Here is a 15,249-nt window from a genome sequence, read left to right as displayed (position 1 = left end):
ATCGACATTTTAATGTATAAACTTGAAATTGAAATAGAGTTTTATTAATAAATAATAATTTCATACAATCTAACGCCTTTATAAATTTAATCCTTAGAATTCATGGTCTATTTTGTATTTTATTTGAAATTGTTGCTTTCATTTGTGGGAACTGTTTTATCTCTGGTAACATTAAAAAACGTCAGAATTCCACAGAATTAAAAATCAGACTATAGTCAACGAATGATCATATCACTATAATATGGAGGGGTAGAACTTTTAACTTTAGAGATATTGGTTTGGGGTTCTAACATCATAACAACGCAAAAATTATTTAATTTGTATAACTGAAAGTATTGGAAACATTGGAAATTACAAATTATGTCAGTTCCCAAATCCGAAATTCCATATCCCTAACAACCCTCCTTTTAACAAATACTTCTTGAAACTTCTGTGCATGGCGTTTTTTTTTATAATTAAAGTAATTCATTAAAATGAGGTGCATGTTAATAGTCAATGTATTTCGTTGTTTTTGCACAGTTTCGCTTAGCTTTAACGAGAAAAGCACTTAGTGTGGTATGCAGTCGGAGTAGCCAGTTGCAATATTTTACATGATATTTTAAATAAATATAATACATAAGCTGATTTTTAAAAACTTTTGTTATTGAAATTAGCAAAAATATTACTAGCACCTAGTAATTTATTTCATTTATCTTTTTATCAAGACTGGTTTCTTTGACTGTATATGTTAAAACACTATTAATAAATATTAAATTACAAAAGTAACATTTAAATGGTTATTTGAAATAAACTTTAAGTTCATTATAATTATTTTGACACATAACCTGTATACATTTTGGTCATTGAATCAATCGAAATGTATACTTGCACGCACATATTGTACGTCCCGCTCGGTGTTAGCTTATCCACGGGAGGTGCGAGCGAGACGGAGAGTGACGAAGACGCCTCAGCCACGAGTGCGAGCGCGACCGCACAGGGTATCAGCAGACGGAACAATACTCACCAGGAACACCTCGGGTTGCATCGCTTGGCATTCTTGGAACAGTGAGTCGACTTTATGGTGATAGTAATAAGGACCATATTGCAATAAAATCTTCGAGAAGTACAAGTCACCTACAAATAGTAGGTCTTGCTCTAACTAAGCTTATCTACGGGAGGTGCAAGCGTGACGGCGAGTGATAAGAACTTCTTGAAGAGAGTGCGGGTGCCACTAGGACAAAACCAAATATTAGCAGATGGAACAGATAAGTACCAGGAACAATAAATCGGGCGGCCTCACTTGGCATTCTTGGACTAGTTAGTCGACTTTATCTTGATAGAAATAAAGGATATTTTGCAATATCCTCTTCGAAATGGTAAGTCACATATTGTATGTTTCGCTCTAATGTAGTTTGTAAGCCCTAGGTGCGAGCGAGGCAGAAAATGATAATGATATTGAGGTAGGTGAATTTAGATAAAGTAAGTGCATTTTTTTGTTGACCAAAACATTCCCAGAATATATAAGAATAAAGTTTAGATTTTGTTTTATTTCACATAATACGAATTTAAAGTATAAAAAAACGAAATCTTATATTTTTGTGCATGTTTAAAAGCACAGTGCTTTGCTTAGTGTTTGTCTAGTGTTTTTTTATTTACTACTTTTTTTGCATGTGGTGAGTGATTAAGGGATGTTGATAAAATAGTTGCTAAGGTGTAAGTAATAGAGTGTATTTTTGATTGTGAACAGGGCGGCGTATGAACACCACGCGGAGAAACGGCGAAAAAGAGGCAGTTTATTCTTTAGGAAGAAAAAGGTATGCATCTTTAATCTATAAGTTAACAGCTTAGTGTTAAAATTATCGTGAGGGATATTTCCATTATAAATATAAATAACTAAGGAATTAATAACCTAAATTCACATCCCGTCCGTCCGTGTCAGCGTGCGAGAGGGGTGAGATGACATGGCGTGAGAGCTCAATGATACTTTAACTTGTGACAATTGTCACCCTCCCGGGCCACTCCTATACCGCACGAGCCTACTAAGTTATCAGATATACCTATAGTTATTTATATTTATAAGTTTTTTTTAATGTGCTCCTTCCTTTCTTCCTCCAACATGGCATTAATAGCTTCGAATGTAACAGGACAAATCCCGGAAGGCCGCGCACGCATGGCAAGCGGCGGTGACGGGCGGACACTGCGACTGGTGCGCGCGGGAGCTGGCCGACAAGCCCGCCTTGTATTGTGACAGTATGTATTGATGCTGTACCATCATGATCAACATCGACCATCAATCAATCAGCATGTTTGCGTCCACTGCTGGGCATAGGCCTTCCCAAGAGCGCGCCACCACACACGACCCTCCGCCTTCCTCATCCACTTCCTGCTATCCTGTTAAGGTCGTCTATCCAGCGGGTCATAGGTCGTCCCACACTGCGCTTGCTGATACGCAGTCTCTACTCCAGAACTCGTCTGCCCCAGCGGCCATCAGTTCAGTGTGCCTAGTGGGAGATTTTTAACCTATTCGATCGCGTAAAAGTTAACTGCGTTTTGTATGGAATTGAAACAGCGTCATCTAGTGACAAGAAGATGGCGCTGTTTCAATTCCATACAAAACGCAGTTAACTTTTACGCGATCGAATAGGTTAAAAATCTCCGACTAGGCACACAGACGTGGTCTGCCCACTGCCACTTCAACCATCATCAAGTATTGCCAGCTCACTATTGACCATGGATCTCCTCTCAAATAGATTGAGAAGGGTTTGGCCATAGTCTACCAGGCTGGCCAAGTGCGGATTGACAGACTTCACACACCTTTGAGAACATTAAAGCCATTCCGAACCAGTGGTAGATGCTTTTGACGATTCAAAAGAGCTTGTAAAAGTCTAATTGAATAAAAATATTTTGAATTTTGAATTATCGAGAACTCTCGGCGAAAAACGAAATTTGCTATCTTGTTGAACAAATAACTATTATAGTCAGTATTTGCAGTTTCATAATTCCTCAAAATTGTTTATTCTCTTTTCAGATTGTACCATGACCGTACACCAGAATGTATGCAAGGACTACATTGTGGAATGCAATAAACCTAAATCTTCCAAGGTACGTCACTAAGCTAACGTCTATGAAGAATAATAATATTAACTTGTTGATGCCTGCAACTTCATTCCCTTGGATTTAGTTTTTTGAAATCCCATAGGAACTGATTTCCCGAGATAAAAACCTATGTCACCCTCAAGGTCTTTAACTATTTCCATACGAAAAATCATTTCGGTCCGTTGCTCCGTTGCAGCGTGATTGAAGGACAAACGAACAAACAAACACACTTTCGCATTTATAATATGGGTAGTGATTGACATTCCGTATGCGTAACTGCTTATCAACGCCCTGGTCGTGGAGAGTAATTAATAATTCGTACCTTACATAGTGAAATTAAGGTTCAGTTTACTTTGAAATGTGTTAGGAAAGGCACAGAGCATTTTCAGTGCCAAACCATTATCGACTTTACGTTCGTTGAAATAATATCTAAAATCAATAAATACAACTACTAGTCGCCAAGAATAAAAAGGAAAGTCTGAAAGTAAGTGGTCAATTGAATTTCAATACTATTTCCACGTAACCAAAGTCGAAAATGGCTTGGCATTTAAAATCCTCTTTCGTTGCGCCTCGCTAAATTTGCGGCAGACCAAGTTATCATTTTCTCTTTCGACAGACCTCCGTGGCGAAATCTTTGAGTGCCAGCGGAAAAAGCAGTAAACGGAGTTCCGTTTCCGGGCAGTCGCAAACCTCAAATAGGTAAGTGAAAGAACCAATAGTAATTTGTTAAACTTAACTAAAGGTGTGTTAATATTACAGGTTTTTAAAGTATTAGAAAGATTATAATGGAATTTTGCGTACAGCATTTTGCGTATAATTTGTATGGCATATGTTTTGCTGCTTTATTTTTTCATTGCAACGTTCCCGAGGCGACGCGTCCCAGAAGATCGGGAAGATGCCATTTTACGCTGTATGATGCATTTACAATTTATTTGCGTGCGATATAATGTGATACTGGCACTGTTTCTGATCACAACTAAATTTTAGAGTATTTGCATCTTTTTCTTACTAATGTAATAAGAAAAGGACAGACGAACTTAATTTGATTTCGAACTATCAAACTGTCATGACTTTAGGTGCCAGTCTTTAGGAGCGTTTAAATTGAGTAGCGCTAAAATTAGTCTTTCATTTAAAATTAATTTTCCGTCCTTTTTAGCAATATTAAAAAGAAAAATATGCAGATACTCTAAATTTAGCTTAGAGGAAAACATCAGAATCGTCGCCAATGGATAATACCGTACCGGTCGCTGACCAAGGATATTGCAGGTTTTGCCGAACAATTGCATTGCGTGGCTGAACGTTGCGTCTTGATATGTTTTACGATTTGAATATTATCATAAGAAGATACACAAGTATGAGACACTGATTTTTTTATGAATACCACTTGATATTATTTTACACTTGATGTCCTTCTACGCTATTTCGATATTCGCTTTGTACTATCGCTAGTTTGTCGTTTGTTTCATTTGTTTTAGTTATTATGTTTGCGCGGTTCAGTTCATCTTTTTTGGATTTTGTTTGTGCTGTCTCTATCGTTTTGTTAGTTTTGGGGTTTAAGTCTTCCTATAACAAAATTGGGGCATGTGAATGGATTGAGGTGTATACATGTAAATTCTTTCAAAGAAAAACAGACACAGCTTTATGGAATTTCAATAAACACTTGGATGCCTAAACTGATTTTTAGAAAATAACATGCTCTTGGGCCAACAGGCCATGCATCAACACACCCACATATAAAACATTAGTGTTTGAACAGCTAACATGTAGCCCGTGCAAGACCTAAACACTAAAAATAAATCGTAACGCATGCAATTTATAGCGTTTCGTGTACATACGTAATATAAATTTTTTCAAGGTCAGTTTTAAGCCTCACATTTTGACAAAATTTTAGTTAACACGAACAAGGCTATTCCGGGTATGCTCACAAAACTTGTCAGCGTATGCCTGATTAGTTTGAACCCGTATACTCTCACATCACGGCTCTAGCAGGCTGCACATGAAGTTTTCTTTAGGTGACTTCGACGTAGGACGAAGCAAAATACCCTGGGTTGGTTCGAAGTCAATCTGGCATACACCAATCAAAGTTGTGCATAAGCATATCCGATATTTACCTATTCACAATTATACCACCTCAATCAATTCAGTGACAAAATTTTTCTTCTGCTGGGAGGCTATAAAGCCGTGCCACCAAGAGATTTAGCGTTCCGGTACGATGCCGAGTAGAAATCGATAAGGGGTATGGGTCTAATAAAACTACCATACCACTTCCAAGTTAGCCCGCATTCATCTTTGATTGCATCATCACTTACCAGTTGCCACCAGGTGAGATCGCAGTCCAGGGCTAACTTGTAAGGAAATAAAAAAAATGTTTGCGGGGTGTATTCGGCCATGTATGTACGTATTGGTGTTGGTGTAGCAAGAAGCAGTCGACCGGCTGCTACTCCCCGTGGCGGCGCGTGGCGACCAAGCTCGGCGTGCAGTAAGTGCGAACTACGACCCACGTACATTGTGCAAGCCTGTTTTAGCGTATTTTCATCGCGGAAATATTGGTTACAAAAAAAAAACATCACAAGAAATCTTTTTTCTACGCACATGCAAACTGTGGAACAGTTGATTCCACGTGCAAACTATGAAACCAACTCCCTTCGGGGGAGTTCCCACTAGATTTTAACATAGAGTTATTGAAGGGGGGGATTGACAAATTCTTGAAAAGCCCGCAATACTACGGCGGTTTCTCTAATTCTGCATACGTTCATAGGCGGCAGTAATCACTTAACATAAGGTGACCCAACTCCTCGTTTGTTCGCTATTTTTATTTTAAAAATGGTATAAATTCAAAATGAGAATACAGTCTTTTTGGCTACCATAAACGAAAATAAAACTGACCTTAATTCTAAAAGGAGATATAGAATGACCGAAGGGCAAGCGGCATCGCAGAACTAAGCTGCAGCAAGCTGCATTGCGGATTTAGATGTTTGCTACTTCTGCTTTAAGACCGTGGCTAAAAGCTTTTTGATTGAATCTGTTTGACCACGAGAATTAAAAAAATCGAATATAGCCGAATTTTTAATTGGCTAAGTATTTGCGAAAAGGGAAATATTTTTCCAAATTTCTTAAACCTATTTTAGCCGATTTACTCCAAAATCTGGGTAGATTTTTTTTCACATAAGTATGTTTGGTTAATCAAACCGCGATTAAAATCCGTTAAAATAGCGCTATCTCTTTCTAAATCTCCCATCGCACGTACCATCGTCTCGTTCTTACTCTTCGTCATCTCGACTCGTTGTTCTGACAGGTTGCAGTTGTCCTGTGCGTTTCTGTTTTGTTTTTATAGTTTTGTTGAGGAAGCCGTTAGAGGTACTTGCGTAAATTTTTGGTATAGTTTTATGGTACAGTTGTTCTATTTCATGAAGCCCGCTGAACCTTGGTTATAGTAGGGAGCGTATCGATAAGCGCATTTGTGTGCGTAACGTATTGCGATAGATAAGCGCCACGCACACTATAAAGTTATGTGTACGTGTGCACTCACACAAACATAGCCAAATGGTCTTCGTGAAATAGAACATCTGTACTCGGATCAGTGAAAAAGTATGAAAGAAAAAAATTTGGTCTAGAACTATTAGAAAAACATTTTATAAGAATATAATAAACATTTTAAAAATATTTTAGTACACAGACCTAAAGGAATACGACACACATGAGACGGATTACAACAATATTTTATTCAAAGCTTGATAGTTACATACACGAAGCCGGTATAGCGCCGGCTTTCTGTATGCAATTCTGCTTGCAAGAAGGTCGCTTTTTTAAATGGCTTTAATTGATATATTTTTATTTAATCCATCCTAGGCCGGCCATCCCCGTAAGAATCGTATAACATGCCCGTGTTTAAAAAAAGGGAAATTATTCGCCAGACATCTTGGTCCCAAGTGCCTCTAATGTCTACTCAAATTACACAGAAAACCGTTTGTCATCAGGTCATCACACATTCTCGAAAAGACTTCTAGTTCGTAACTTGAGTCATCCACTTGCCTTACTTGTGTATCTTTCTGTCTATATTGAAGGTAGTTTGAACTTTCTCGATGATTACAATGTTGTCGTAGATATGATTGATTGTTTAAATTGTTATTTCGGTTTTTTTTTTGTTTTTAAGTATAGTTTTTCATTTATTTTTCAGTGTCCTAAAATAGCAGAGAATTTAGTTATAATATGTTAATGTTATGAGTGTGAAATAAGTCTTATTTTTATTTTCTGTTAAAGCTTAGAAGACAAAATACGCACTGTTCCGTATTTAACATAAACTTGAAAGAATATATGAGACTGCAACATGGATACATATTATATTTAATTTAGCAAATATTGATACATTTTAGTACTGTTATCCGTATGTTGTAGCTATGATTGAATATTAAAGATATTGATAAAGTGCAAAAAGTATGTTATTATTAATTATACTAATATAAACAAAATTGATATCATTTGTTTTTAATTTACCCTAAGTTATTATGGTAATAGTCAGTTAAATCATAGTATTTTTCAAAATTTGCATGACATATTTTTTAATATTGTGAGCGTCTCTATCAAATGCTTCTTTTTATTATTTAGGCTTTGCTGGTATTTACGAGTAAGTTACAAGTAATTTTGGAACCATCTCCCTTATACTGAAACGCCAATTATATTTTTAAGCACACCTAAAATATTGAGTAAAGCTTCGTGCGCATTCTTAGGATGTAAGCTATATCTATACCAAATGTCTCCACAGTCGGTTTAACGGATGGGTCGTGAAAAGCTAGCTGGTAGGCAGACATACTTTTGTATTTCTATTATTAGTATACCTAGATGATTTTTTTGGTGATTCTTTTATGGACAAGAAGCCAAAGATACAAAAAAAAATTTAAGGTGTTCTTAAACTTGAAACCGTGTTTCTATATCTGTGATAAGGAGATGATAATTTATATTGTTTTGTAAAAAAAGTGTTTATTTCGTCGATTGAATTTTGACCCTGTCTTGCATTTCTTGCTGTTCTCTGATATAATTTAAACACAAAATAATAAGAGTAATGACCTTAATTATGTTTATTGAAATTCTATTGGTAAAAAATTAAAAATGGATGCCATTTTGGCTTTAATTAAAAGTTAATAAATCTGACCTTACAGGGATAAAAGTGATGCCTGTCCTTTTCCACAGGGAACATTAAGATAAGGATGGCATTACTTTTAGTTCTGTTTGTGGACTTTGAATTAAGTTTACCATCAAATAAACAATACAATTGTGTGTATCGTCGTTAAGTTAATAATAAAAGCAGATTTATTATTCTGTGTTTTTCTAATGATACGTGTTATGTTTCAATTAATTTCCTGTCGAATACATGTTGTTATTTGTTAATTCTAGCACGGGCCATATTTATAACGACGAAAAGGACGGATCAGACCACAAACACGACGCAAGCAAGTAAGTATCTTATGAAATCACTAGATGATGCCTGCCACTTTGCATGTTTAGGTTTTTTTTAAAACCCTGTGGGAGCTCTTTGATTTTTCGGGATAATAGCCTATCCCAGGAGAGCTAGTCCCCGGGCTGTAAGATATCTCTGTACCGAATCTCATCAAAATTCAACGGATTGGCCGTGATAAGCTAACTACCTGTTAGACGACAGACACACTTTCGCTTTTATAATATCAATAGTCAATATGGATTATTGAACAATTTAATAGGAAAATGCAGTCAAGTGCTAACTTGTATCATGTTGTAAGTATGTTTGAATCAATAACCTTGAATTAATGTTTTAGTGCATCAGACGACGCGGGTGCGTCAGAGTGGCCTGAAGTGTACTTAACTCCTGACCAACTTGGCGACGAAGCGGTGTTATTGGGTCTTGGCGCTTCAGAACCCGACACTTGGGCCGCTGGAGCGCCTAAGGGACTTGCCAAGTGAGTGAGAACTTTATTGCCAGAGTCTTTAAGGATTAAAGTTGACTAAAAAGTATGTCATATCTGGCTCGAAGGACCAAAATGCAACTACCGACCAAGAATTTCGATTAACTATTAAAGTCTTAAATCGTTTATTTTTAATTGTTTATACTAATGTATCTATTTATTATGTTTAATATTTATTATTTTATTTGTATAGGTCCATTGGTGATAGAGAAACAAAGAGGCAGGAGCACATCTATGAATTAATATTAACTGAAAAACATCATTGTCTTACAATAAGGCTGATGCAAAAGGTAATTTTTTATGACATATTAAACTCTTCCATGTAACAATTCGCAGTCTTTCAATATTATAATACTGATAAATTCTGCCACTAACTACATATTACGGTAAAAACAGAACATGACATGTACAAGTTGATGCAAGGGGGATTGATGAAACTGAGAACAGTAATATTAAGTCCACGTATTTATTCACGTCCCAAGTATTTGTCCACGTGGACTTAGAATTTTTTAAATTCTGTGGGATTGTCTGATTATCGGGGATAAAAAGTATCATCATTTGTCCTCCAGGCACATGTCCTCCAGGATGCAAAATGTGTAAACGTCAAAATTGGTAATCAGGATTTAAGCCATGAAATTTGTTTTTTTTTTATATCATTTTAAAGGTAGCCCGTAATAGACAGGCATATACACTTGCATTAATTGTAATATTCGTATGAATAGTTTATACTATGGATATCAAAAGGTGGCTTCCTTCTGCCGTTCAGATGTTCGCGGACGGTATGGCGCGACTGGCAGTCGTTTCGGAGTCGCAAGTCGCGCGAATGTTCCCACGGTTGGACGAGCTGTGGGCCTTACACGCGGCGTTGCTCGCGCGACTGCGGGCGCGGCAGCGGACGGCGCCGCGCGTCAACACCATAGCCGACATACTCGCTGAGACCTTCGCTCCACCAGCTCATCATAGACTAAAGGCCGCGTACGGTAAGTTTGACTGTCATTCTAACCCTGCACGGTTGAAAAAAAACAGTAAAAAAAAGTTATAATAGGATTTAAAACATGTTTAAAATTGTTTTTTTTTTTAAATTGAAAACATTTTTAAAACATTTTTTCAATTAAGGTAATTGCTATATGACAAATCGCAAAAATGCTGTACTTTGAAGTAAATTGTTTATTTTTCTAAAGCATTAACAGCTATTAAATACATGCAGTTAAAAACTTCAGTTTGTGAAGATTATAAGTGCCTCTTTTAATTTAGTATACATTATCCCAATAAAATAAAAAAACAAGTTGAAAACATTGCTGTTCGCAACTTGTTCTGTAAAAATTTTCTTTAACATCTTGATACTTTGAAGCCAACTTCCAGAAAATGATATGTTTAGGTTTAGCAATCAATTCGAACTGTTAGTTTTATACTAAATGTTTTTCATTTCTTAAATAATCTAAAACTAACCAAAAAACTTCCTGTGCTATTTATTTTCTTGCAGGCGCTCTATGGAATTCAGTGTCCACTGGACTGTCATGGCGGAAGGACTGTGCGCGTCATTTCGTCGCAAAATATTATTTAAAATGAATTTAAGCTTATTATTTTTGAATGAAAGTTGTGTTTATAATCGTTGAAAAATAAAATAGGGATTTTTTCATTTCTAAATGAAGCCTGCTTATATACTAAAATTTATTCTAAAGTCACGGTTTTACCAGGTAAATACTCGGAGGTTGTCATAGATTATGATGACAGATAGTAAGTGTTCTAAATAGGTATTATACCTATGTTTTTTAGGAGATAGCGCGCCTCGTTCCGGGTGCCGTGTTCCGAAATGGATTTCGTAGTAGTGCAAGTATGGTGCAAGCCCCACATGACGGAGGGGTATGCGTCAGGCATTTCCTGTGTACAAAAAAGACCTATATTTCGGATCCATTTTTCATCACTGACATCATGCACTATTCAAAGACTGGTCTTCAAGCATTGAGGAATTTTGGACGAGAGACATCTCGAAGGTTCCCGAAGGCTGCCTAACTGAGTTAGATTTGTCGGCTAGCCTAGCTTTTTTTGAAATTGGACCTACTTAGCTGGATTGTGTGTTAGAGATTTCTTATGAGATATTATATGTACATAATAATATAACCATCATAAGAAAGCTCAGATTCATGCTGCGGGCAATGGGAAGAGCCTAAAGGTTGGAACGCCATTTCGGCGGCCGTGTTTCCTGCCATATATACCTTAGATACCTGCAAGCCAAGAGTGAATAGGCATCTTCTAGGTAAGCGTGCTCCAACTTGGACCTCATCATTGCTTTCTTTAAAGCATGATTGTCGTCAAGCGCAAGCGCAAAGATTCAGGCGACGCAAACCCGTAGCATGTGGAAGACCCTATTAAAGACCTATGTTCACTGTGGACGTCTGTCGGTTGATGTTGATGATTATGTCTTTAGTGCAAGTAGTTCAGTAGTTTCAGAGTTTATCGATAACAAACAAACAAACCTTTCCTCTTCATAATATATGTACTTAGTAGCGCAAACTTGGAAAAAATCTCTTTGATTTTCCGAGATAAATGTCATTTTACCTGGCAGCCCTAATCAATTTTATCACTGATAATAATAACTAATTCATAACCGTTAAACCTAAGAGTCAAAATCTCGTTTTTCTAGTCGAGTTCCGTAGGCTCTTTGAACTCACCGCATCCCAAGAAAACCTACCATTAGATGTAGGAATAATGGAAAGAGGTCACAACCCTCAGCAATAAAGAATACGATGCGGAGAGAGATGTCACTCTCAAGGTCTTTAAATGTATCCATGCAAAAAACCACGTCGACTGGTTGCTCCGTTGCAGCGTGATTGAATATTAAACCAACAAACACACTTTCGCATTTGAAATATGGCCAATGATTATAAGAAACAGTTTAAATCTCTCTCTGCTCTCCGAGAGACGTTAGGCAAAGTGAACACGAATTATGACACTTCTGTGTTCTCATACAAGCTTAGGTCTCTCAATTATGTCAATTAATGTCAAATTTCTTTCTCAGATCAAAACCTAGTAAGTGGTTTAAATTCAAGACAAGTTTAGGAACACACCTTTGAGAACATGGAAAACTTGCAGGTATGCAGGTTTCCTCACGATGTTTTCCTTCGCCGTTAAAGCAAGTGATATTAAATTGCTTAAAACGCACATAACTGAAAAGTTAGTAGAACGTGATTCCAGGATCGAAGCCCCGACCTTCGATTAGGAGGCGGACGTTCTAACCACTAGGCTATGACAGTTTTTAAATTAAAGGGGTTTAAATATTTTAGTGTGAAGACTGGCCTACACATTTATTCATTACATGTGCATCATTTTCTTTTTTAGGGTTCCGTACCTCAAAATGAAAAACGGAGCTCTTAAAGGATCACTTTGTTGTCTGTCCATTTGTCCGTCCGTCCGTCAAGAAAACCTATACAGTACTTCCCGTTGATCTAGAATCACGAAATTTGTTCTCGGATTTATTCCTTTACTTGGGCTATGAGAGTTGAGACCTCTCTACCTGCCCATAATTCTAGGTTAACGGGAAATACCCTATCGGTTTCCTTGACAGACACGACAGACGGACAGACGGACAGAAAGACAGACAACAAAGTGATCCTATAAGGGTCCCGTGTTTCCTTTTGAGATATGGAACCCTAAAAACATTATGTAAGTATGCAAAGTATTTCCCTTGCAAACCATATTTAATAGTTGACATGTAGAGGTCAGAACTCCTTTTGACTTTTCCTATCTTACTTTTAAGTTTTAATGCATTATTAAGTATTTACTGTTTTGACATGGTATTTAGATAATGGGTGATATTTATTTTATTTAATCTAATTCCTTTGAAAAACTTAGTAAGGCGCATTAATCTATAAAAAACCTAGCGAGTTCATAGACGTACTATGTTTTAAAATGGTCAAAGCGACTTACTAGCTTTTAATTTTACTTTAATGTGGGTGTCCTTACAATACAACGGGACATACTATGAAAGTTAGGCTTATGACATAAAACGATTTTCGGAAAAATGACATTTACTTTGTTTTGATATGGGGCGGTCGATATAATTAGGTACTAGGGTAAAGGCTCAAGTAAATGAACAGATTGGACGTTTTTACATGTATTAAGAGCTGGAATAAAAAACCGGCTGATATACCTTTTTTAAATATTTTCTTACAAATTCTTACACTTTTTTCAATTTCAATTTCAAAACCGTGTTCCGTTCAAACCGTTCAAAAGTGCGTGTGCGTGCGTCCATGTGTGTGTGTGTGAGTGTGTGTGAGTATATACTTGTCTGTATGTTTGTACGAGTGTTTGTGAGTTTGGTATTGCGTTGTATAACCACATGAGTAGCGAACAGAGTCAAAGCTTCATACAAGCGCGCTACGATAGGTACACTACTACAAGCTTGAGGCGCGTGTGTGCGTGAGCACAGGCGCTACGTCGCGTACGGAGAGAAATTGGTTTATACCGGCTCGGCCTGTGCTCAAGCTCAGGGGCTGCAGTACACGTCGCGCGTCGTGTTTTCATTTAATTTAATGTTAATGATAATAATTTAAATAGTGTTTACAATCTATTTTCTTGAACTGTCATAGATTTTGTTCAAAATCAATATCTGAGGATCCCTGGGATCACAAAATAAGAAACTGTTACCAAAATTTAAAAAAGTCGACGCCATTTTGTAATTCTTTGTTAATTGACCGATTTCGTTCAAAATCGATATTTAGAGCTCCCTGGGATCACAAAATAAGAAACTGTTACCAAAATTTAAAAAAGTCGACGCCATTTTGTAATTCTTTGTTAATTGACCGATTTCGTTGAAAATCGATATTTAGAGCTCCCTGGGATCACAAAATAAGAAACTGTTACCAAAATTTAAAAAAGTCGACGCCATTTTGAAATTCTTTGTTAATTGACCGATTTCGTTCAAAATCGATATTTAGAGCTCCCTGGGATCACAAAAAAGGAAACTGTTACCAAAATTTAAAAAATTCGACGCCATTTTGAAATTCTTTGTTAATTGACCGATTTCGTTCAAAATCGATATTTAGAGCTCCCTGGCATCACAAAAAAGGAAACTGTTACCAAAATTTAAAAAAGTCAACGCCATTTTGAAATTCTTTGTTAATTGACCGATTTCGTTCAAAATCGATATTTAGAGCTCCCTGGGATCACAAAATAAGAAACTGTTACCAAAATTTAAAAAAGTCGACGCCATTTTGAAATTCTTTGTTAATTGACCGATTTCGTTCAAAATCGATATTTAGAGCTCCCTGGGATCACAAAACAGGAAACTGTTACCAAAATTTAAAAAAGTCGACGCCATTTTGAAATTCTTTGTTAATTGACCGATTTCGTTCAAAATCGATATTTAGAGCTCCCTGGGATCACAAAAAAGGAAACTGTTACCAAAATTTAAAAAAGTCGACGCCATTTTGAAATTCTTTGTTAATTGACCGATTTCGTTCAAAATCGATATTTAGAGTTCCCTGGCATCACAAAAAAGGAAACTGTTACCAAAATTTAAAAAAGTCGACGCCATTTTGAAATTCTTTGTTAATTGACCGATTTCGTTCAAAATCGATATTTAGAGCTCCCTGGCATCACAAAATAAGAAACCGTTACCAAAATTTAAAAAAGTCGACGCCATTTTGAAATTCTTTGTTAATTGACCGATTTGGTTCAAAATCGATATTTAAAGCTCCCTGGGATCACAAAAAGGAAACTGTTACCAAAATTTCTCCTCTCATTTCATTCTTTCCTTTTGTGCCCAGTACTTGTTCGAACTGATGTTAATCCGTCTGTCTACTTCCTCTTCTGCACTTGTAACGCTGAATGAGACTTGTTTTTTAAGATACATTTAGGAGCATAGGTATTGTAGTTCCAATACTTAATTGTATTTATTTGCCTGTTACTATAAATATGGCGGCTGATTGAATGAGGCCGATTGTTGTAGGTACCTCTGCGAAACTGTTCAAAAATAGTAAACTGAAGTAAGTAAGTACTACTTACAAAATTATGTCGCTTTTCATTGATAAATATGGATTTCGAAAATTTGACCACATTTCCAAATTTCGCGATATATAAAGTGGCTTCCGATTCCGAATCATTTCACTGGCATACAAAATTCAACTTTTTTGTTTTATTAGGTTTTGAAACTGTTTCTTACTAATTTGACGTCGCTGATTTCAGATCTACTTTAATTTTTTACACAGCAGCTCTAGTTTTTGAGATACAGGTACCC

The 15,249-nt window shown here is 36.5% G+C and overlaps 1 protein-coding gene across 1 annotated transcript in view; it reads left to right on the top strand.

Moving 5' to 3' along the window:
* The window catches only part of LOC123865442 (rho guanine nucleotide exchange factor 18), a 53,053-nt gene that overhangs the window by 17,908 nt on the left and 19,896 nt on the right, over positions 1–15,249 (top strand). The window contains exons 9-17 of the mRNA XM_045906465.1: positions 901–1,044; positions 1,727–1,793; positions 2,124–2,229; positions 3,008–3,081; positions 3,692–3,774; positions 8,467–8,526; positions 8,865–9,005; positions 9,205–9,301; positions 9,778–9,991. Of these exons, the coding sequence (XP_045762421.1) occupies positions 901–1,044; positions 1,727–1,793; positions 2,124–2,229; positions 3,008–3,081; positions 3,692–3,774; positions 8,467–8,526; positions 8,865–9,005; positions 9,205–9,301; positions 9,778–9,991 (986 nt within the window). The remainder of the gene's footprint in view (positions 1–900; positions 1,045–1,726; positions 1,794–2,123; positions 2,230–3,007; positions 3,082–3,691; positions 3,775–8,466; positions 8,527–8,864; positions 9,006–9,204; positions 9,302–9,777; positions 9,992–15,249) is intronic.

The sequence above is a fragment of the Maniola jurtina genome, chromosome 5 (genome assembly GCF_905333055.1).
Source record: "Maniola jurtina chromosome 5, ilManJurt1.1, whole genome shotgun sequence".
NCBI classification, from domain to species: Eukaryota; Metazoa; Arthropoda; class Insecta; order Lepidoptera; family Nymphalidae; genus Maniola; species Maniola jurtina.
Note: the sequence above shows the minus strand (reverse complement) of the source record. Positions and strands in the feature narration are given on the sequence as shown.